Source organism: Glycine soja, chromosome 4 (genome assembly GCF_004193775.1).
Source record: "Glycine soja cultivar W05 chromosome 4, ASM419377v2, whole genome shotgun sequence".
Classification (NCBI taxonomy): Eukaryota; Viridiplantae; Streptophyta; class Magnoliopsida; order Fabales; family Fabaceae; genus Glycine; species Glycine soja.
The window spans coordinates 9,407,995-9,432,218 of record NC_041005.1 but is presented as its reverse complement, the minus strand read 5'-3'; the positions used below and the strand labels follow the sequence as shown (position 1 = coordinate 9,432,218).

At 32.6% G+C, this 24,224-nt stretch overlaps 1 protein-coding gene across 1 annotated transcript; it reads left to right on the top strand.

The window, feature by feature from the left end:
• The first annotated feature begins 20,634 nt into the window (after positions 1-20,634).
• LOC114409284 (transcription factor MYB93-like) lies at positions 20,635-22,317 on the top strand. The gene is made up of 3 exons (XM_028372690.1): positions 20,635-20,843; positions 20,957-21,086; positions 21,280-22,317. Exons 1-3 carry the CDS (start codon positions 20,711-20,713, stop codon positions 22,043-22,045), a joined length of 1,029 nt encoding a protein of 342 aa, XP_028228491.1. The 5' UTR covers positions 20,635-20,710; the 3' UTR covers positions 22,046-22,317.
• The last annotated feature ends 1,907 nt before the right edge of the window (positions 22,318-24,224 follow it).

Genomic DNA, 24,224 nt, shown 5'->3' with positions numbered 1-24,224 from the left:
TCTAGTTATGTTGAGAAAGTGAATGCGTGTTGTCTTTCTTTCTCTCATGTAACTTGTATTCCTTTCATGTAAATAGGCTGGGTACCCTTGTCCAGTTGTCCCTGTTTATTATATATCCAATACCAACTACCTTCCCATATGAAAAAAATAAAACAATTACCTTCTCCTTGATCTTGCAAGTTAAAGTTTTTTCTGTTGGTCTACCGGCCAAGTTATCTATTGCATGACTTTCAAATCGTGACATTTTGGGCCTTATACTTTGAGTTGTCCTCACCAATTTCACGTTGCTATACGAATGATAGTTCATATTAATAATAGTAATAAATTTCTAGCAGCCTCTTTCCAATCCAAGATATATATAAATGGTGATTTTGATTTCTTGAAGAGTGACGTTTTATCAACAATCCAATAGATCAAATACCAAATTAACATTCATTATTTCCTTATATCTGTTTCTTCTTATTACATTGCAATTGCACCACTGATCATATACATCATCTCTTTTATTTCTTTCTCTTTAGAATGCCCGAATACCCCATTGGTTCACCAAATACCGAGACCATCTCGGCCCATACTGAAGGTCCTCTCATTATAGATTTTCTTCCTATACCCAACATCATTTCTTCTACACCCCGCATATATAATGAAAAACCAATTTTACCCCTCCTTCATTCACTCATGCTAACTTCATTTCTCCTCTCAAATACGGATTGAGAATCCGTCCATCACTGCACCATTCATTCACTCATGCTCACTTCATTTCTCCTCTCGAATTCACTCATCTTCATCTCTTCAATCCATGGCGGATCTTCATCAAACTGTGGTTCATCTTCATTAATCTGTGTGTGCTCGTCGTTGGTGTCTGCCATGGTCTCGCTATTACCATCGTGAGCTACTGTGAGTTCTGTTGTACCTCTGCGTTTATTTTTTTCTTTTCTGTGTATTGAATGTATACATATCGGTAACCTCTATAACCTATATGGATTGTCAATCCGCATGAACTATACAAATTCATATTTTTGTAAAATTTTTATTTAAAATTTAATGTTTAAATTTTTTTGTTATTTAATTATTTTATAAATAACTATTGTTGTTAATTTTATATAATTATTTAATTTAATAAATTATTTTTAAATAAAATTTAATAAATAAATTATTTATTTAATAAATTTAATTATTTAAAAATGAATTTATAAATTGTTTTGCTATTTAATTATTTTATAAATAAATATGTTAATAATTTTATATATTTAAAATAATTATTTTTGTAAATAGTTAAATAACAAAAATTGAAAATTTTTATAATGTATATATTTTAAATTTTAGTTAAAAAATAGGTAATATTGTATAAGAAAAATGTTTTTTTTATTAATATATTTGTATAAATGTAATTGTATAAATATTAAAAAATTTATAGTATTAAAGATTCATATAAATATTGTTTGGAAGTTAAAAAACTATTAAAAATTTAATATCTTCATTCATTTAAAAATATTTAAAATTATTAAAATAATTATTTATAAAATAATAAAGTAGTAATTTATTAGAAATAAAAAAAATGTACTTTGATTTTGATCATATATTTTAGTTTGCTAGAATTAATGATTTCAACTAAAAAAATTTAAAAAATGAATTTCTACATTGATTTATGAATATATAAAAGTATTAAAACAATTATTTATAAAATAATTAAATATTTATTAACGAATAATTAATTTATAATTTTTAAAATAAAATTGTAGTTTGTTTTTGATGATGTATTTTAGTTTGCTAGATTAATCATTTAATGTTAATTTAAGTTTTTTTATACATTAGTTAAAATATACTACATTTAATAATACATTATGGTTTTAGAATATTTTTTAGTTAATTTGTTAGTTAGTTTTTGAGTAATAAAATGAAAAAAATGTTTTGAAATATGAAAGTCAACTATTATTTTAACGATGACATTACCTGATATTTATGTGCAAATTTATAGATTATGATTAGAACCAGAGGATTGTGCTAAACTTTAGGTAGAGTTTTAGGAAGATCCTTAGGTATAGAGGTTGCTGGTGATGAGGAAGAAACCTTTCATCATTGAAGGCTGACAACATTTGCACGTAGATAACAAGTAGTTGCAGCTGTTGCCGTGGATGCTGACTATATGGATCATGCTGCTGAAGAGGTTCATGAGCAGCCTCAGGAGCCAATTACGGATCATGTTGATGTTGATACAAAGGGTTTCCAGGCGAGCCCCATGATACATTAGTGTTGACGTCATATGCTAATCATATGACAACCAAAGTTTGGGTAATAGAGGTAGTTATTTGTTTAAATATATCATATTTGAATAACTATTTATCATTTTATTTGAACTAATTAATTTTAATTATTTTGCAAGAACATACTGAGTTAAAGTTGGCCTTTCATGGGAGCAAGGTAGAAAATTTTGGAAGGCCTGCAGCTGAGATTGAAGGCATAGTGGTTGCTACAAGATTAAGTTCTCTGATTACATGTTCGTTTGAGACAGGTGACAGGGGACTTTTATTTGCTTTTGCGGAGTGGTGATACAAGGAAACTAGTAGTTTTCATCTACCAATAGGAGAGCTGACCATAACCCTTGATGATGTGACATCCTTATAACATCTGCCCATTACAAGTGCCTTCTATACCTTTGATGCTCTTGATGTAGACCAAGTCGTGGACTTGTTAGTTGAGTTGCTTGATGTCAGTACACAAAAAGCAAAGGATGACACATTTCAATGCAAAAGGGCATATGTTCGCCTAACCTAGTTGCGAGACATTTATTGTAGCAAATGTGACACAAGATAGTGGACCCTAGCAGCTCAAGCATATTTACTGCACCTAGTAGGTTGCACACTCTTTGCTAACAAGAGTGTCACACACATCAATATGGTATTCTTGGACACATTTCGTGACCTCAGCCAATTTGGAGGCTATTAGTGGGGAGTGGCTGCATTGGTCCATATGTATGACAATCTAAATGTTGCGTCAGAGTATACGATAAAACATCTTGTATGATATATCACTCTGTTATAGGTAATTATAATTATTTTTACCTCCAGTTATATGTTTTGAACTTTATATGTTGTCACAATGATTAGAATTTTTATTTGTATTTTTTATATGTGCCATCATGAATCTACGAGTATTTCCCTTCAATTGCATCCATTATTGTTGATGGATTACCATGAGAGGAAACCACGTGTTTGTCGCTGGAAGTCTGGGAAGGCATTACTAGTGGTGACGTATCGTAAGCGCTTGGATAGGTTGACGTCATATGTTGTGTGCTGGATACCTTATGGTGACCATTGTGCATTAAGAGAATTTAAGCTAATTTCATTATTTTCTAGACATCTGAGATGTGGTTCATCTATTGTCAGACACTAACCAGAGAGGGTCGTGTGACAGTTTAATTATGTTCAGACCATTCCTCTAGTACCTACTGATCCATCCTTGTCCATAAAGGATATTGACGATAAATGGCTTCGATTTTCATAATACCTTGCACTGGTTGGACAAATTTTGTAGTTCTTGTGGTCAGTGTGCAACAGACTACATGAACAAGTTCTATAGGATATCTCATTGATTCACGAGTCTGCTTCAACTTGTGGATCCTCCTAGACATCCACCCATGGTGCATGATGATACATTTATTGTACCAGATCCACCTGTGTTGCCCGTTCAGTCAGCAACTATGCCACAACCACTTGTACTTGTGGCTGCCAATGCAGACATGCCTCGGCATGCAATGGTATAATATATTTTCAATTCAATATTAGTAATATTTTTTGTCATGCTTTGTATGTGGTATTTTTTACTTTGTTATGAATGACATAGGCCACTTGCCAAAGGATACTAGAAAGTTTGGAACGCATGATCCACAAGAGGATGGTCACTGCTGAAACTGATGCATACACTCTAACTAAGCACTGTCTAAGATTAGCCAGAAGTGTCACTAACCAAAGAAATGTTTATGTTCAATACAGATAAAGGAGGGATACACAGGACAAAGATGATGCTAGACGATGATGAAGACATTTGCGATTGACTGAGTACTATAGGATATTTGTGTGCAATATGACTGAACAATGCTTAACAATTTTCTTATTTGACTCGCTATGTATATTATAACTATGGTTTTCAACTGTGTTTATGTGGTATTTCGCTATTATGTTGTTTAACTAAACATATTAACCCTAAACACTAAACCATGTAAACCCTAAACCCTTAAAAAGTTAGCCTAAACTTTACAACAAGTTATCCTAAAGACTAAAATAAGTAAACATTAAACCCTAAAACAAGTTACCTGCAACACTAACCTAACTAAACCCCTAACCCTAACATAATTAAATCCTATACACTAAACCCTATAAACCTTAAACGATACACCATAAACCCTAAACCATAAATCATAAATCCTAAAACATAACCCAAAATCTCTAAACCCAAAATCCTAATCATCTTGTAGTAGTTTTTGCTTGCAAACTTAGAGCACTTATTCTTCCTTTTATCTTTGGTAAACATGCCTTTTTTTCTAATATGAATAAGGCAATCATCGAACTCTTGCTCAGAAGGACAATCCACCACACTCCCCCATGCTTCGATGACATAATCTCATGCATTTTTTTGACCTACAAGGGTCTTACATTTTGTCTTCACATTTTTATCAATGTGAAACCAACACAACAAGTTGGTTGCCTTAAGGAAAACAGTTTTCACATCATTCATCAATGTTGAATCTCTATTGGTAATAACAACTTGAGGGATTGTGTCACGTCTCAAAAGAATACCTGAAAATCGTTCCAGAGCCCAAACAACATTGCTTATACATTTTCCCCCTAAATAGGCAAATGTAGCTGAAAATATCATCCCAGTTGGTGTCACACCAACAATGTCAAGTAAAAGCATCCTGTATTTGTTTTTTTTGTAGGAACTATCTATGAGAAATACCAAATTAAAGACATTGGTTAATTCCACTGCATCAGGATGACTCCAAAATATATCACGTACAACATCTTCATCCTTCAATCTATGCCAATGAATATATTGATCGCGTTCAAGAAGTTTCATTAGTTGTTGCATTTCACTATTACTACCTCTTATAGAAGAGTGGTAAACATATCTTGCATTGTATACTTGCTTCATTGTTGTACAATTGGTGGCATTGTGCTCCTTCAATGTCAGAAGAATATTCTTTGGTTTCACCATTGACTTTGTCGTATCACCAATAATAATCTTCTCATCCTTAGTTAGTCGACTAACATATGGATGTCCAACGAATGACTTAGCCAATGCATGATTATGACTCCCACATATTAACTTCACCATCCATCCTTCATCTCCTAACACTGGTTTCGCTCGCAGCTTAAAGGTACATCCACATTTTCTACTGCCAGTAACTGTTCGTACTAAATCTTTCTTGTATGTCATATATTTTCCACTTCTCTCACAACCAATTAAAATATATGAGGTCCTTCCTCTCTTTCCAGTATCTGTGTCTGACCTCATTATCACTGCCACAAAACCAATATCATACGCAATAGAGCGAGTCCAATGCAAAACGTCATCACGGGTAGAAAATACTTACAAAAGGGATAATACATGTTTAGTCTTCAAGGGACATTCATTTACTTACTTTAACAAAATACAAAATCATATCAATACTTGAGAAGTATTGAAGGCATCAGAACAATCAATATTTTCAAACACACCAGGTTCATCTCCATTGTCTTCATTCATATTAACTTCTTCAGACATTATGTTGTCATATATTTACTGATCTTCGTCCATCTTAACAAAATATTAAAACAAATTCAATGACAAACTAACGAATTCTAACGACACCATATATAATTCTAATTATTTATAAATAAATCTATTTATTTTAAATAACTTTCATGTTTAAATTTATTTTAAAATCTTTTACCTTACATAAGTATGTCAATATATCAATAAATGTTTTTAACATATACTATCACATAATTTTATTATTTTTTTTACTGCATATACTAATATATTGTATTGAAATTCAAAAGCATATATATGAAAATTAATATCTAAATTTTCATATTTTATACACTTGCATAAACTAGTTAATGTAATAATATTTACACAAATATTATAAAAAATATAACTAAATTTATAAAATAAACATTAAAAATTATTATTTTTTAATTTGTTTAAAAAATTTTAGGTTATACGGTTTGACATTCCGTATAACTTCATAGGCATATATATGAAAATTTAAATCTAAATTTTCATATTTTATACACCCGTATAAACTAGTTAATGTCATAATATTTACACAAATATTATAAAAAAACTATAACTAAATTTATAAAAAAAACATTAAAAATTATTTTTTAATTTTTTGAAAAAAATTAAGGTTATACAGATTGACAATTTGTATAACTTCATAAGCATATATATCAAAATTTATATCTAAATTTTCATACTTTATACACTTACATAAACTACTTAATGTAATAATATTTATACAAATATTATAAAATACTATAACTAATTTTTTTAAAAAAGTTTAAGTTATACGGATTGTCATACGAATTGACAGTCCGTAAGAATCATATGGATTGGTAGTCCATAAGATTCATACTGATTATAATCCATATGGTTCTTATAGATTGTCAATCCGTATGAATAATACGAATTATCAATCTGTATGTTTATTAGCACAGATCCGTTTCAAAGAAAAAAAAAACTAATGTTGACAATGAATGATGTATGAAGAAAACAATGAATGAACTAACCAGACCAGTCACAACAAGGAAGGAGGAGCTTAGCCACGACCCACGAAAATGAATGGTGTATGAAGAAAACAATGAATGAACAAAAGGAAGAAGTTAATTGGATTAATTTTGGAATTTTAAAAAAAGTGTTGGGTGCAAAAGAAATTCTTCCCGTGTAGGAAGAAAATCTTCTCTCATTTGGCTGATAACATCTTAGCCCATGCAGGCTTGGTCCATTTAAGAATCACACAATAATGCAAACTAATCTGAATTTTGCTAAATATACTTCCCTTGTTTACTTTCTACTCTATTCTTTTCCTTTTTTTATTTTAATGTTTCAAAAATACCCTTATCTTCTTCAATTCCTTTCTTATGAATCATGCATGCACACTCCTTCTACTCACAGCTGGCCTTCATATATTATACAATTCTACTTATTTTCACTTTTACTTTTACATGCACCATTTCTCTTCTCATCAAAGAGCCTAAATGAAAATCTCCAATTATCTTCTCTTCAATTTTGGCTTGGACAAATGACAAACTACGTGAGGGAAAGCTCGACAGTGGGAAGTTTATAGGCAACGGCTAAACCTATGCATGGAAAAAAGAATTTTATTTTGAAATTCAAGAAAAATTAAGGTGGGGAGGAACTGAGGAAGCTGATTTTTCTGTTTGTTGGTAATTTTTATTGGTTTTTCACTAAAGTTTTGAGTTTTAGTTGCTATATGATGATTCTTGCTTGAGTGTTGAAAAATAAATATTGGATACTTAAATTTATTGAAAATCATATTGATTGGGTTTTTATTGCCATGCTTGAATTTTCATTTTACAATAAAGAATATCCCCTTTGTATTTTTGGATTAAATACGTAAGTGCATTATGTATTCTCGAAATTTTAAAATATCGGAAATTTTTGGAACCAAAAGACGTGAATAATATTTCAGAAAATCTAAAGTCTGAAATGGAAATGCATTAGGAGAAACTAGTTCTTCATGGTTGTGTGCCAACCAGAAGACAATATTATAGAGCAAAGTGATGGAGTGTCCTAATGAGGGAGTGCACATGACTTGTGTCATTGTGTAAATAAAGGTAGGAGTGTTCATGACTCGTGTCATTGGTTTTTCACTAAAGTATATCTCTAGCCATGAAAGAAAGAACATGATATTTGGTTGCTTTCATTTCCCACCATGCCAAAATGTCAAATCCAAGACTGTCTTCTTCAAGCCCATCCTTTAAATACCTTTCAAACTCATTCCTTTTCTCCTCACCATGTTTTTTTCTTCATTTTCAATATAAATTGATCGTTCCAATCCTCGTCCTCATCACCATTGTTTGCATACGTTGTTGAGACAATTGTTTGAAGCTAGAGTACTAGAAGTACTACTACCAATGGAAATGGGATGTTGTATTGCATATTCTGCAAACAATTTTTTTGATGAGATCATCCAATTTTATCATCATATCTTTGCTTTTCTTAACACCATATATTTTCTTAAAACAAAATTCAATATACTCAATTTTTTTCGTTGATCAAGAAAAACAACAACAAAAGATGGTTGATCTCACTACTCTTCCAATACTTATTAAACTTCAATTGCATATTAGCTGTCATTTTTTGTATCATTAGATCATCATTGTGCCTCCATTGGTTCAAATATTTCTGAATTTTAATCAACATCTTAAAGAAATTGTTAGCTGTAAAATGCAATGAACCAGACAAAGAAAGAGTTGCATCATAGAAAACTTTCAGAAAAAAATCTCAAAAACATGAGCATGTTTCTAGTCAACATCTTTAGGAGATCCTCCTCCACTAGTAAAAAGGCTAAGCACATATGCAACCTCAACATATTCAAAGCGATGAAAAGCTTGTTCAAATTTTTCATCAACATCTAACATTAAATAAGTGGAGTTCCACCTAGTTGGCACATCAAGTGTTAACATTGCCTTAGAATTTACACTAACTTCCTCTGCACACTACTTAAAAGTTGTCAACCTACTTCGAGAAGACCTCATAAACTTACATGCAGCCCCTATTTTACTAATATTTGACTAATAGAGGAGTAAATTTTCTTCAATCCATCACTTACAATCAAATTCAAAATGTGAACGGAACATTACATGTGCACGAACTCTTTATTCAACAAAGTATGACCATTCCAAACACATAGATCTCTACTTAAATATGAAATGGCTACATTGTTAGCACTTGCATTATCCATTGTTACACAAATTTTTTTTAATCCCTCATTCTTTCAAGCAATTCTCTAGGGTTATCCCTATGGTTTCACCTTTGTGGTCAACAATCAAAAAAAATTTCAATAGTTTCTTATGCAATCTAAATGCCTCATCAATATAATGAGATGTCACACACATGTAATTCACATATTGGGTTGATGTCTATGTATAAATTGTATGTGAAACCATTTGTTTATTCGTAGAGCACAAGCATTTCAAATTCTTTTTTTCATCATTGAATGCGAAAATGCAATATCTAGCCAGAGTCACACGAGAAGGAATTTTAAAATAGGGTTGAGCTTCTTCCATAAACTTCCTAAAACCTTCATTTTCAAAAAATTTAAAAGGAAGTTCATCTATAATTATCATCTTTGCATGCTATAGGAGTCTGCTCTTGATTGAATTCAACAAATTTCATTCTAACAACACTAAGGTCACCCTCACATTCCTTTCTAAGAGTAATAGTCTTTTGTTTCATATCAACCTGCCTATTAGGGTTTTTCCGACCGTCTCTCGCATGCTTTATCAAATTAGTGGTTCCAAATTTAGAACTATTAACCTTATATGATTTGCAGCAATTAATACTTGCAAAAAAATTATCATTTACCCTATCAAAATGAACCCAAACACTAGAAGGAGTTCTGATGGGTTTTCTTTTTAGCACCTTTGCATTTGAAGATGGGGCTTCTAACCCTTGTTGTGTAGGAACCTTTGACACTTGTTCTGATAATGCTGGAGCTTCAACAGGTGCAGGTTTAGTAGGACATCAAGAAGGAGTAAGTGGTGGCAGAGGACTTGAGGCATTAATACTTCCGGTATAATTGCCATTTGTCCAAGACAACATGTGCAATATAAAGGAAAAATATGAATGATAAAATATCCCCAACTAAACACAACCGAGATATAATCCAAAATCTCATAGGATTATCACTGTTATACAACCAAAAAACTAGAATATAACCTTTATGAAATATATTTAGTCAAATTTTTTATTGGTATAGTAACAAATTGAAGGCTCAAGACCCATGGTAAGGCTCAGGACCCATGGTATAAAGAAAATCATTTAGTACTATATGTTCTTTCACAATTGTCTCAAAAAAGTAATTTCTATTGCCCCTTTGTTTCTTACTATCTTTTTTCACACATTTTTTATTACTAAAAACTAAAAAGTATTACTTTAGACTATAGATATAGACTTTATATACGATAGGGTCAAAAAAGATTGTAGCTATAAGTTATAGATATAATCTTTTATTATTATTATTATTAATTTACAATCTAAAAAAAAGCTTCCCAGCCTTTCAATTTAGAGCATATCAAATGCAAAACCAAGACAAATCATATATATCTATCTTACTATTTGACAATGTTTGCATTTTACTATTTACTTTGTTCCCCATTGATTTTTTTCCACATTTTTTTTGTTTTAACAAAACCTTTTACTTTGTGTTATAGATATATTAAACAGGATCATATTATATATTTGTCTACAAATAAATTTTTTTAAAAGACTAATTATAGTATTTATCACAGTAAAAAAAAGTATTTATCTTTAATTTATATGTATAATTATAGTTTTAACACTATTACAAAAAGATGTTTCTACATCGGTTCTAAGACACTTTTAAAAATGGTTTTGAATCATCTTTGTAGCCAACGTCGTAGAAAGTCAAAACTTTCTATGACGGTTCTTGAAAAACTATCTTAAAAAAGCTACACATTCTAAGACGGTTGTCTGAAGAACCGTCTTAGAATGTATTTCTTTTTTTTTTTTAAATAAAATATATTGAGGATTCTAAGACGGTTTTATAAGAGAATCATCTTAGAATCCTCAATATATTTAATAAATAAGAGTCATTTTTTTAATGTACTAGGACGGTACATACGTGAGCTTACTTTTTGCTTACTGCAACACTTAACTCCTTTTCTCCTTTTTTTTTTTTTCTCTTTACACCAAGATTTATGTTGAATTCCACATTCCCTGATCTCTCTAGAACAATAGTTTACTAAGCTTGGCCTAGTGCAGAAAATGTTAGGTGCAATGCAGTTGCACACAAAATGCTGACTTTTCGTACAAGAATGATGAGGTCCCACTTACACGCATATGTTGGATAGCATTCCAAGGTATTATAGAATTTGGGAATACATTTTTATATTTCATCAACATTTTGGTAACCCCAAATGTATTAAATAGGGTAAAAGCCATTTTCAATCTCAATAACTGATGTTCTTTTATTTAGAGATTTAGGAGTTCAAAATAAGATAAGAGGTTTTTCGTTGTTTACTACAAGTCTTAGCTAGAATCACATGAAATTCAAAATTAAATATATCTTACCAACATCAAACTCCAATGTTGCAACGTTGAAGTCCAACACAAGCTTTCTGGTGGAGTCTCTTTGGTCCAATTCTGGAGATAACAAATAAGTGATTGAGCAATAGTCTAGTTGTAGAATGAACTAGTTATAGACAATATGCTAGTTGTAGAATGAATTAGTTATAACAACATCAAAAGAACATGGTGAAACTATAACAATATAACTATTTGTGGAAAGATATTGAACTCCAGCAAATTATTGATGAACTAACCTATTGCATAGGTTTATCATGATCCTTTGGGTTCACAAACTCATTAATCCCAAACTTCTTAGTTGCCAACAAAAATAAAATCATAAGCCACCATCAACAAACCAAATGCAATTTAATTAGGCTACATTGAATCTTTAAACATCTGATCGAAGAAGAATGCATTAGACCTTCTTCAAATCGGGCAGAAAGTAAATCAACTCCAATGATTCTTGAAGCACCTAAAACTCTTGCACCTTCGTCAGCCTAAAATATTGGATGAAAAGTAAGAGTGGGAATTAGCTTTCCTCTATATTATCACTTATTAGTTGCTAAACAAATCACTAAAATGTGCAACGAATAGCATACCACAAGACCAACAGCTCCAAGTCCAAATTATTATTATTGGACGAAACTATATCCGGGCAAGTAAGAGTGCTTTTCAAAATCCCCCAAAGTGGGTCATGCATTGGCTCCTGAAAACTTTGAGGCCTTTGTATAACACTGATACCTTCATGTGAGAATATTGGCTGCTTTGTTTGATGAAAAGGGACTGCACCAATGCCACCAGTGAGCGGTGTAGATGAGCCAGATGCAGTGTGAGGACTAGATGGAGACAACCTTTCACTCACATGCAGTAACCTAGGAGGAAAAAGTGGGTTCCCAGTAGGAGACACAAGATATGAAATGTTCCTTGGTGTATGGGCTTCACTGGAAATATGGGATGGGAAAAAATGTTAGTTCATTTTCTTTGACAATAGAGACAATTCTTATGCCTTTGTATAAACAAAATTTAACCAATTTTCCTTATTGGCCATGACATCAGTACCATAATAGACATTTTTCCAAGTTATTACAATGTTGAAGTTTAATTATGAAAATACTTATCAGGCGAGTATTAAAAGCACTACAGGTACCTATGCTTACACTCAATTTTCCTTTAAGAAAAGAGAACAAGTGGGCAATTTTGTAACATGACTTTAATAATACAATTACAAGTTACAACAATCATCAAGGATGCATGAACTATAACACAAATATGCATATGCGTGTGTATATCCAATATATTAGTTTCATCTATACATGTGATTTTTCTCATGCTTAAGTGTGTGCTTGAGAGAGAGAGAGACCTTGATCCTGAGCCAATTCTCAAGCTTCTAGACAGATATGTACCAGCTGCTTTTGTAATTAATTAAGCCTAAATTATGTTTTGAAGGTCCAATAGCCTAAAAGAATGGTAGAACAATGATAGTATCGAACTCAAGAAATCTGTGAAAATCCAAATTGAATAAAAAGACAGGCAAAACGAGTATTCATGTGTTTGCCATGAATCAAACATAATGAGGTTCCAACAATTTTTAATCAAATTTTAATTTTAATTTTAATTATCCTTATGCTAGAAAGTTTAACTTTTTTTATTTATTTCATATACTTGCACAATATTTGGGAAAACAAGTGTAAGAAACTAAGAACTTAAGTGAAACAGTATCATGAACACTTCTAATTGCTTTTACCAGAGATCTCATAGCATTTACAAAATCAGGTTTTTCTTCTAAAGGATCAACAGACATAACAAGTCTTCCCAGTGTGGCTTTTTTTTAACAAATATAATAATTTTATTCAGATAGTCTGATTCATAATATAATAATTTGCACATCTTTCATATGAACTCAGATTTTTTTACCAGATAGTATATTTTCTTGCATTAACTATGAAGAATTGCATATTGACTGGAAAATTAAATTAATTACAATAAGTAGACCACACTTCTTAGTAAAAGGAAAATTTAGATGGTAACTTTTTATGCAAATTGACAACAAATGGCAAGCTTTAGGACTGTGCCCCCCCCCCCCCCCACTCCTTATATTCAGAAATAATATACAATTCAAGAATTTCTCTTTGTCCCTTAATCATTTCTAATTTCTCAAATGGGCAATGCCAAAAATGCTTATTTCAAACATATCCAACATCCATCTCCTCGAACAACCTCCAAATGTTCTTAATCTCCAAAAATTTTGGTAACTAAAACAAAGGATATTTTTTAATATGAAGATATGAAGAAAAATTGAGATTCCTATCATCTGGTATAAAATCGAAAATAGGGTGAGCGAGCATGTTTGCACGGGTGGACAGACATTACAAATATCTCACGGCTTAACTTCCAATCTGTTAAAAGATTATAAGTCCCATCATAATTCACATGATAGTCTTTTGATAAAAGAATCTAATCTTTAAATGCTTCTATTTGATGAGAATAATAATAAGTACATATAGATAAGGCTTACGGTTCATGTTTAACACAGACAAAGGAAAAATTAAAAAATAGAAAGAAAAAATTTTGTGCTTAGCAGGATACAAGGAAAAAAATGTTTCAATGAGTCACTCCCCAACCCCTATATTATTAAAAGAAAAATTTTAGAAGACTTGGAAATGGCTTTAAACTCCAATCCCATCACTAGACTTTCAACTTTTATAAGATCCAAAATGTGTCAGCTAACCTTGAAAAAAACCAAGTAAAATTCCATACTTCAGAAATGTGCAATAGGATTTACACACATAATTGCATCCACTTTTGCTTGCGGAAGTGTGTACGCTACTTTCTGACATGACATTGTGGTTCAAAGTTGATGCTTGTATTGCTAATGAGTGATTGGATTTTGCAGGGTGATCCAGTGCGTTGTGAGCGTTGTGCTGGAAATCCCAGGTGGAGCTGGAAGGAAATCCCAATTGGAGCTGGAAAGAGGCGGCGGAGACGATGACTTCGAGCTAGAATAGTCACACGACGGAGAAAATACAGGGTAACGAGCCGAGTGTGCGTAATCATAACACGCATGAGTCTGAACTAAGTGAAGAAGGGGAGCAACAGGGTAGAGATTTCATCGCGACAGGGGTTTGGGTTTTTTTGGGAGTTAGGGTTTTTTGCGGTTCCACTGGAGGAAAAGGTTTTTTGTGGTTCCAGGGAGAAGGTGGAGAAAGGGTAATGGGAAAAGGAGAGAGGAGGAGGAGGAGAAGACAGCAAGCGAGTGGAGAGATGAGCAGACCCGAGATTTATGGAGAGATGAACGAGCATGACATTTGTGGAAAGAAGAGAAATGGACGCGAGGGGTTAAAAATTAAAATGGCCCGCATTCAAAGACGGTTTTTTGCACAACCGCCTTAGAAATGTTCACAATATTTACGAAATTGCCATCGTTATACATACTAAAACGGTTTTTTTACGACCGTCGTAAATATTGTGTCGTAAAAAAGTGTTTTTTTAGTAGTGTAAGTTATAGATATAGCAATTGTATTATTATTAAACTATAATCCAATAATGACATCAGTATTGAAATTTTGTCTTCAATATAGATCAATGTTTTAAAAAATGAATCAAACTGTCTTGTTTGATTGAGATTTGGGAATCGATCAATTTATTAATTGTAAAAATATAATCTCATTTCGAAACCAATAAAATCCATAGGAAAAAAAAACTAAAGTTGGTGAAAACTAGTGCATGAAATCAATTTGAACTGCTCACATTGAATGAAAATCACACAATTGCATTACATATAGTTGGTGTGAACTAGGCTTAAATTTCTTAAGAAATTGACTTAAATTCGAGTATTATGGATGAAAAAAAATGTTATTAAAAAATTTCACTAAAAATAGTCAACTAGGGGTATACATGGGTTAGGTTGGACCGAGTTTGACTAAATTAAAAACAACCAAGGTATACTCCAAAATCTCAATCAAACAAAGATATAATCCAAAATCTCATAGGGTTATTATTATTATACAACCAAAACAAATGTGAATATAGCCAAAACACTAGAATATAACCTTTATGAAGTATATTTAATCAATTTTTTTTATTAGTACAGTAACAAATTGAAGACTTAAGACCCATAGTATAACGAAAATCATTTAGTACTATATGTCCTTTAACAATTTTCTTGAAAATATTTAACGCTACCTAAGTAGTAAGCACTACCTAAGCAATAAGCACAAAAATTTGAAATCAACACTGGGCTCAGGATCCACTTTGCCCTTTAATTTGAAATTAACACTACCTAAGCACAAAAATTATGTTCTTTAACAATAGGCTTAGGATCCACTTTGCCATTTAATTTGAAATTAACACTACCTAAGCAATAAACACAAAAAATCTATTGGGACAACAAACATGAGAAATACCAATACAATAACAATAACAACACAATTTCCATTGAGAAAGAAGGCATCATAATTGATAATGATACCTTGTAGAAGGAAAAGAAAGAGACAACAGAGATAGAGTAAGCCTAAAAAATCTTAAGTTCCTCTTCAACTTCAACCTGCAAAAATCAAAATACGATAAACATGTAATAACAAAAGAAGAATGGAATAAAGAAGAGAAGAGAAGGGAACTCGTGCGAACCTGTGAAGAACTAAAGAAGGGAACTCCTCGTGTGAACTCATGAAGAACAGAAGGGAACTCGTGCGTTTATGCAAAAATCATAATACAATAAACATGTACGAACAGAAGAAGAAGAAGAAGAAGAAGAAGAAGAAGAAGAAGAAGAAGAAGAAGAAAAAGAAGAAGAATAAGAAGAAGAAGAAGAAGAAGGGGAAAAGGGGAGAAGAGGAGAAGAAAAAGGAACTCGTGCGAACCTCTGAAGAACAAAAGGGAACTCGTGAAGGCACGACGAAGGCTACGATTTTGCGAAGGCATGACGAAGGGACAAAGTCGTGACGTCCAACAACTCCTACGACAGCAGTGATGGTGACTTGGGGGCATTGAGGTTGTTGCGGCATGAGTGAGAGAGATGGCTCAGACGAGGTTCAAGATTTGTTGAGACAGTGAAAGAGCAAAGGCTTTGTGTTTTCTCATTTCTAACCTAAACCTATAGCTAATTGCTATTTTAGTATTTTTTGAATTTTGATTTTGTGTCTATTATTATTATTATTAAAATAATATATATATCCACGTTGGGTTGAGTCACGAGTATGAAATACAAAACCTATTATCCAATCTGTTCAATATCGAATTTAATTGGGTTGGACCAAATTTGATCCAAACACTTAAAAAATTTAACTCAATCTGTTTGGGTTGAGTCAAGTCTGGTTGAGTTCGTGAATCACTTAGATCCATAAACACCCCTAATTATAAGTATTGAAAAAATCCAAAGAAATAAAGATGTTAATCACATGTAAAGCCCATAACTACCAAATAAACCCAGATTAACAAAGATGGTAATCTTAAGAAAGATCCTACATGCATCCCCTAGCCCATTAAGATGTGTAAAAAAAAAAGTTAAATTAATTTGAGGTAAAAATAATTGTTCATTCTCTTTCATTGTGCATGCTTATCTTCTTGGTATGATATCTCACTTGAATTCAGCATATCTTTTATTTTTTTTATAGTTATATCACCCACCAAATACTTACTGGATCAAGAGGGAGGGAAGCCTATATCTCAACATACAGGATCAGCGTTCAGTAGGAGGAAAATTATCAAAGAACCCCTGTGAAGGTACAACTAACATTGTGGTTATCAAACATTTTATTTTCTTGAAAAGGGTTTTTTAGTCAGTTTAGAAAGGGGTTAGCTTGACTGTATTTGGTAAGACCTTGGTGAGTTTCCCTAGGGACAAAGCATGATCAGATAAATATTTCTCTTGGTGATGAGTAGGTTATCAATGAAGCGTTACACAAGTTACTAATATATCTTAATTTGTCAAAGTCCCCCTTCTGTTTTCTTCATCGCTTGTCCTAACTTAACTATACAATTAATTACTCAAACATGTCAATGCCAATCACGCGTATAGTTAATTTTGTGGATCGTTCTCAATTTAGGGAATCTCTTTATCTACATTTTCATGATCAAGTTTTTTTTTTCTCTTTCAACTAAATCTTGTTAGAAATTATATTTTTAGAGTCCGTACTTAAATTTAAGATTTACATATATATTCCCCCCCCCCCCCCCCCCCCCCCAAAAAAAGGTTTTAGTAACTTTCCATATATATTAGGTTTCTGGTACTATCTAACGTATTAATTTTTGTAATAATTAACGGTGAGTCTTTTTCAGCGTAGTTGCATTAATTAGTAACTTTCCATGGCGTCTCTGACCAAATTAACCAACCGTAGCCTTTGCAAGGCATTAGAAGGAACGAGATACAGATCATTCAGTTGGAAGAGTGTCCTTCAAGCCAGTTGAGAATGCCCTTTATAGGGGACAAAGACACACAAGTTCGTGGCAATTGTGGTCTTATAAGCCAAGTAGGTGCCCTCGAAGTTGTTTTTAACGTTTTATGGAAGAATTGGTTGGAAACCCATAACAGCAAGCAAATCAGTTGTTTAGCTGACACTGAAATAAAAGATGACATTATATTGAAACTATAAAGTTGATCTTACATCACTGGTCCCTTCTATTCTCAGAAATGGTCCCCGACAGGATCCTTTGGCTGAAAGATCAATGTCTTTGAGTGTATGAATCGTTTACTATAACAAATGCATTTACAAGGGGTTAAAGACAACGAGGTTTGTGACACATAACAAGAAATTGGGAAGGAAATGTGTTAAAGAAGAAAAAATAGTCTCTCTAGTGAGCTCCCTTTATTGCTCCATATAGATGTCGACACTTTATATTTAAACTGAATAGATTTTAGGTTTGAAAATGTATGGCTTATGTGTGAAGCAACATGGGGTCACCAGCTGACATATTTAAAGTTTGATTCTTGACAACCTATAATTTCCCTAATTATTAATGGTTCGGATACAAATAAGGAACCAATTATATTAAGCCAACTACGTACAGAGCTGCTGATCTAAAATATATACAAGGTAAATGCGTGTCATTATAGAAGCATCGTGAGACTTGGTTGATACAAATACCATGTATATATATTTCATATTTGCACATTTTAGCCAACTTTTGAAACACTAAGTTTGTACTAATTAAGCGATAACCTTTTACTTTGTATTGGCTTTAAAATGTAAGATCCTATACCATGACCAAGAAAATTTGCAACAGAACAAGGTGCATGAAGACAAATCTCCAACAAACGCCATTGGAGGTTTCTCAACCGTGCAAAGAATGTCTTAAGGGTTAAAAATAAATTGGGCGTTTGCTGCACCAAATTCTCCTTCACGTCTCCAACTGCACCACCCTCCGAGTCAAAGGAGTCACATCCTTTATGTCCTTTTCAGGCATTCAGCTATCTGTATTCTGTACTAGTACATTTGATTCCTGACTTTTAACCTTGAGGCTCTTTCACTCATATGGTTTATTTATCCATATAGCTATAACTATTTTCAACAACTTGTGTAGATTTTTTCGTTTACCTGTTTAGATATTCAGATAAAGTCGTGTATCATGTGCCTATAATATTTTACGTGCCAATTTGACCTTGACACATGCATACGTGGATTGGTGTGCGTTTGAGTGTCTTCTGAATGGTGATGATTACATTATAAATGTATCATAACCAGAAGATTAAATTAATCAAGAAATGCCGGTCTTATGTTTCATATATAAAAAATGGAATAATTTGTTTTCTTTAATTAATTCAATTAGTTAAAATACAAGACATGATCATAAAGCGTGCAGTTTTAATTTTTGTAATGCTTAATTCTCACATCTCAAGAAGAATAAATATTTGAAATTCAGAAAGAAAAAAAAAAGGCTTAGTTTTTCTTTGATATATACCGCGCGCATCACAAGTGCTTATTGTTTATGCACGTATAGATACACTCATGTAGAAATATACCTACAGATGCATAATTAATGCTTTAGAATGAGGATGTTATGAAAAAGTCTATAACATATTATATGCTTTTTTTTTTTAGTTTTATTAGGTTAGTACCAAATATACAAAAGAGGATTAAGTCTGATAAAAGAATTAGTTTCTTACAAAATAACAAACCACACTTTAAAGAAAATAGTTTCTTCTCGTATGAAATATATCGATCTGTAGAAAAAGAAAAAGAAATTAATAGTACTAAATAACAACTAAAGAGTATTTTACTGTACTATTTATGTCTGTGTATAGAACTTGTTGTAAGCAGATTAGTACAGTATATAGTTGGATTTACAACAATTATTATATAATTCCGAGATTGTTTTTCATGTTATTGTTGAGTGAGAAATGATTCTTTAAGGGGCAAAGGGGGCATGAAATCCAAGAAGAGAGGACGTGAGTCTTTTGATGCCATGCAAACAATGACGAAAGAGGGAAACAGCCTCCTCTTTGCGTGCATGGGAGGGGTTCCTCCGACAAGCATTCATTCGCCACGTGTTACGTAATCTAATTTGGCAGTTCGTCCTTTTAACGATACTTTAGTCCGCAATTACCAAATTGTCCTGATTGCTTGGATGAATATCATATTTTATTCATTTTCGAAATTTTCAGAGAGGGAAACCTACTGAAGAAAACATTTAATTTATAGCTCTGAATAGCTGCATGTACTCCAAATTAACTGAAGAAATTGAGTTCTTAAGCAGATCTAAAATAACAATCATTTGCCATGCACGTATAAGTAAAAACTAAAATGATTGCTGCTATTTGCAAATAATATATTTTTACTAATAAATCGGAGAATATAATTAAATTTATTAGTAGTTAATTTAATTAATTAATCAAATATAAAAAAAAATGTCCGCATTTGGAAGAAGTGATTAAATATAAAGTCTCTCCCAGCATTTTTAATATTGGATTTTAAATTTCGTCTCTCCAGGATTAAAAAAAAAAGTTAAAACATTTACCAGAAGTTCTCAAATTCTGGCAACCACATATATATGATCGTATCTACATTTTTTTCACTTTTATTTCTCTCGATGTACCGTGTACATCAAGCACTTCGTGTGTCCAAAAATCATTTTTGTGTCATTTATACATGACTTAATTATATAATTAGTAAAATGGTACGGTTGTTTTTGAATTCATTGCTTTGAAGGGCATAATTGTCAAGGTATATACGAGACATTTTGTTGTTTACACACTAACTAGATGGAAGTGTCAAATCTTTTATCGGCCTAATAAAGATTGCGAAATGTTATTTTAATCCAGATAATTAAGAACCAGAAGAAAGCAATTGGAATAATGCATATATAAATACTATGCTCCAGCCCCCAGTTTAATTTGGTGGTAAGTGGTAAACAGAGGAAAGGATAATAGCTTTTGATCTAGCTAGTAGCACACAATATGGGAAGATCCCCATGCTGCGATGAGAATGGCCTTAAGAAAGGTCCCTGGACTCCCGAAGAAGATCAAAAGCTAGTCCAACATATTCAGAAACATGGCCATGGTAGTTGGAGAGCCCTCCCTAAGCAAGCTGGTTTGTGTATTAATCTCTAGTATAATTTATAGTAATATGTTGCAGCAACTATATATATAGTTCTCTCTTTCCAGCGTTTCCTCATTCATCTATTTCTCTTGCAACTTTTGCAGGTCTCAACAGATGTGGAAAAAGTTGTAGGCTAAGGTGGACTAACTATTTAAGGCCTGATATCAAGAGGGGGAAGTTTTCTCAAGAAGAGGAGCAAACAATTCTGCATCTCCATTCCATCCTTGGAAACAAGTACTTTCCTTGCCACAACTCCTTTTTCTACATTTAGTTTTTTCCTTGAAAATTTAACCAATTCAAATCTTATCTCCATATGATTATTTGCACTGTTTTTAATTTTTAGGTTCCAGTTATGTTTTTGTATTGTTTATTTTTTTTATAATAATTATTACTTAGTTTTAATATGCACACATAACTTCTTTAATAGATGGTCATCAATTGCAACCCACCTTCCAGGCAGGACAGACAATGAGATCAAGAATTTCTGGAACACTCACTTAAAGAAAAAGCTGATTCAGATGGGTTTTGATCCAATGACTCACCAGCCTAGAACTGACCTTGTTTCCACCTTGCCATATCTGCTAGCTTTGGCTAATATGACAGACCTTATGGATCATCATCAGACATTGGATGAACATGCTATGAGGTTGCAAGCAGAGGCAGTCCAGTTGGCAAAGCTTCAATACCTTCATTATCTAATCCAATCCTCAAACTCCTTGAGCACCACCAACTCCTATGACCAAAATGCCACCACCACAACCAACATGGAACCTACTGCTGCTTTCAGTTTGTTGAACTCAATCTCCAATGTGAAAGAGGATCCAGTCATGTTGCAACAAGATGATACTCCTGGTGCCTCATTTTCTCATGGCATTGCTAGCTCTCAACCACTCCACCACCCAAACGTGCTACCTCACCCTTTAGACCCACAAGTCTCTTTCAGTTCTCAATCATGTTTGAATAGCGAGATGGGTCAAGGTACTAACTTTGCAATCATAAGTCAAGGGGATCACACGGTTGATCATGACTACTCTTCCTGGATTATTCCATCTATTACTCCTCCAAATTCAATAGGGACCTCAGCTAACAATCCAGGAGACGCCAGCAGCAGCACTTCTAGCTATGCAGGAGGACCCTCTTCTTATTGGTCTGAACTACTTTTTGAGGACCCCATCTTGCATGAGCTATCTTAGTATTTTATTTCAAAGAGGTTGAATTATGGTGTGTGTTATGCCTTGTTTGCTTCTTCCCACTTAATTAATTAGCCCATATATATATATATATATATATGCTCTAGTATAGGTACATATAGATATGTATGCCCTTTTACATCCATAAATTCACATGATCAATACATGTTTTGTACATAACTCCCGGACAGTTACATCAAGCTAGTTTGAATGTCACTTTGACAGTATCGTTTTCAGCAGTTATATATATCTAAATTCTCTTTGCTCAAATAAAACTTGGCTTCTACGTTTTTTCTTTTATTTTTTGTTTCATTTGTTAGTTTAATGTATGTCCAAGTGCTTGGTTTATGTTATGCATAATTTTTGCTTCGAAGTAAATTATTTATGGAAAAGAAAGGGAAAACTTAAACAATCCAAAAATATGGTGTAGGAAGAGTATGAGACCCGAAGATCTAGACTATAAGCTTACTTGCAGAAAAGAACCATGAACATGTTTCATGATTTGCCCATAGACTCTACTTTAATAACTATATCCGGCATGAATAACCAAGCATGCTTACTGAATTACCAAGAATGAATTACCATATATATATATATATATATATATATATATCATGGACTAGAACACTGTCCACGTTCAATATTACTAGTCCAGGCTCCAGGTGCGGAGCAAAAGTTAAATTTTTTTCTGCCAAATTAAAAACAAATTTTACGAATTGTTTCTCCAACTTACGGGGCCATAATTCAAGCAAGTTTTTAAACCAGATCGAATACGTAAAACGGGTCTGAGGGCTCAATCTCTCGTAAATCAACAAAGAAATCCATACTAGGACCAGTCAACAATTCATAGCATAAAAAGAGTTTGGCCCGTAATGCTGCTAGATAATAAGGAAATATTCTTATCTGGAGTGTAAATATGTTGTGTTCTGGGATAATTCAAGAAGAAAGTCTCAATCTAATTAACTGGTTCATTTTATTTATTTTTTATTATGTCTGTTCTCCTTATATAGAAAGTATATAGAAAGGTACAGTAGCATTAGGAATATATAGGATATTACAGCAATACAATACATCTTAGTCTAATCTACAAAAGAAGCTTTTGTAAAATGCTTTATCTGCTTATTGTCATCTCCAGAGAAAATTGCATCCCCATTGCTTTGAAAAATGTGTTAACCTAGTACCAGAAAGTAAAACACCTTGAGCAGATCGACAACACTGATCTAAGCACCCCAAATATTATTTCGTAAGCACCCTAACTTTCCACAGAGAAAGTGGGAGGTTTTATTTAATTTAGACATTAATTAATCTGTCATTTAATGATGGCTTGTCTAAGTCACGTTGGGAAATCTTTGAAATATGCTGCAAAACCCGAAACCATCATAAAGGGAAATGGCTGCTTAAAAGGTAAAACAAGTCCTTTATTAATTTTCATCGTGAGCAGTTAGATTTGATTCCTTTTCCATTAAGAAGTTGACTGCTAAGCCTTGAGGAAGAGAAATAAAAAAATGTAGCTTAGATTACAAAGTCTTCGCAATGAAGCTGATGTCTGACAGATGTCAATGCACCACCAGTGGACTTGTAATTAAACTAATCGTACCTTTTTGGAGTGTGCCTTGTCAAAGGCACTTGAATAATTTGATTGGTTGAGGTCAAGTTTGGCATGGGTTGTCAAAGTAGCAAAGAAAATCACAATGTGGTTAGGTTTGTTCGCCTCCACACTCTCCTAATTTTTAAGTGTAGGGAAAATTTTCACCACCTAATCCTACCCCATGCGTTGTGTACCACTTAAAGATTCTTATGTCATTGCAATTATGTTAATTTAAATAAAAAATTTAACGTCTACAAGCTGGACCGCTGTTTGATTGATGGGGATTATGGCATATACAAACATAGGCAATTATTGTATAATAAAATAGTGGTAACGCCTTGGAAGCGATGTCTGTCCTGCGAGTGGCAACATCAATGAAGAAAGTGATGTAAAGAAGGTAGTTAGAACAATCATATTCATAATAAAAACAGTCATTCTCGTAGTTATATATGTAGTATTATACCAAACTTATAGATCCATCTGTTATAGAATAATTGGTTTTTTTTTATCGGATTTGTCATGAACATTTCTGAAACAATCTTACTTGGAAGAGAACAAATAAGAATACTCTCTCGAATACACTTCTTCTGTTAT

Bases quoted from the DNA above. Each gene is read 5' to 3' on its own strand.
- LOC114409284 (XM_028372690.1), top strand. From the start codon at position 20,711: ATGGGAAGATCCCCATGCTGCGATGAGAATGGCCTTAAGAAAGGTCCC. The intron at 20,844-20,956 runs GTTTGTGTATTA...CAACTTTTGCAG, and splicing joins AGCCCTCCCTAAGCAAGCTG to GTCTCAACAGATGTGGAAAA. The intron at 21,087-21,279 runs GTACTTTCCTTG...CTTCTTTAATAG, and splicing joins CATTCCATCCTTGGAAACAA to ATGGTCATCAATTGCAACCC.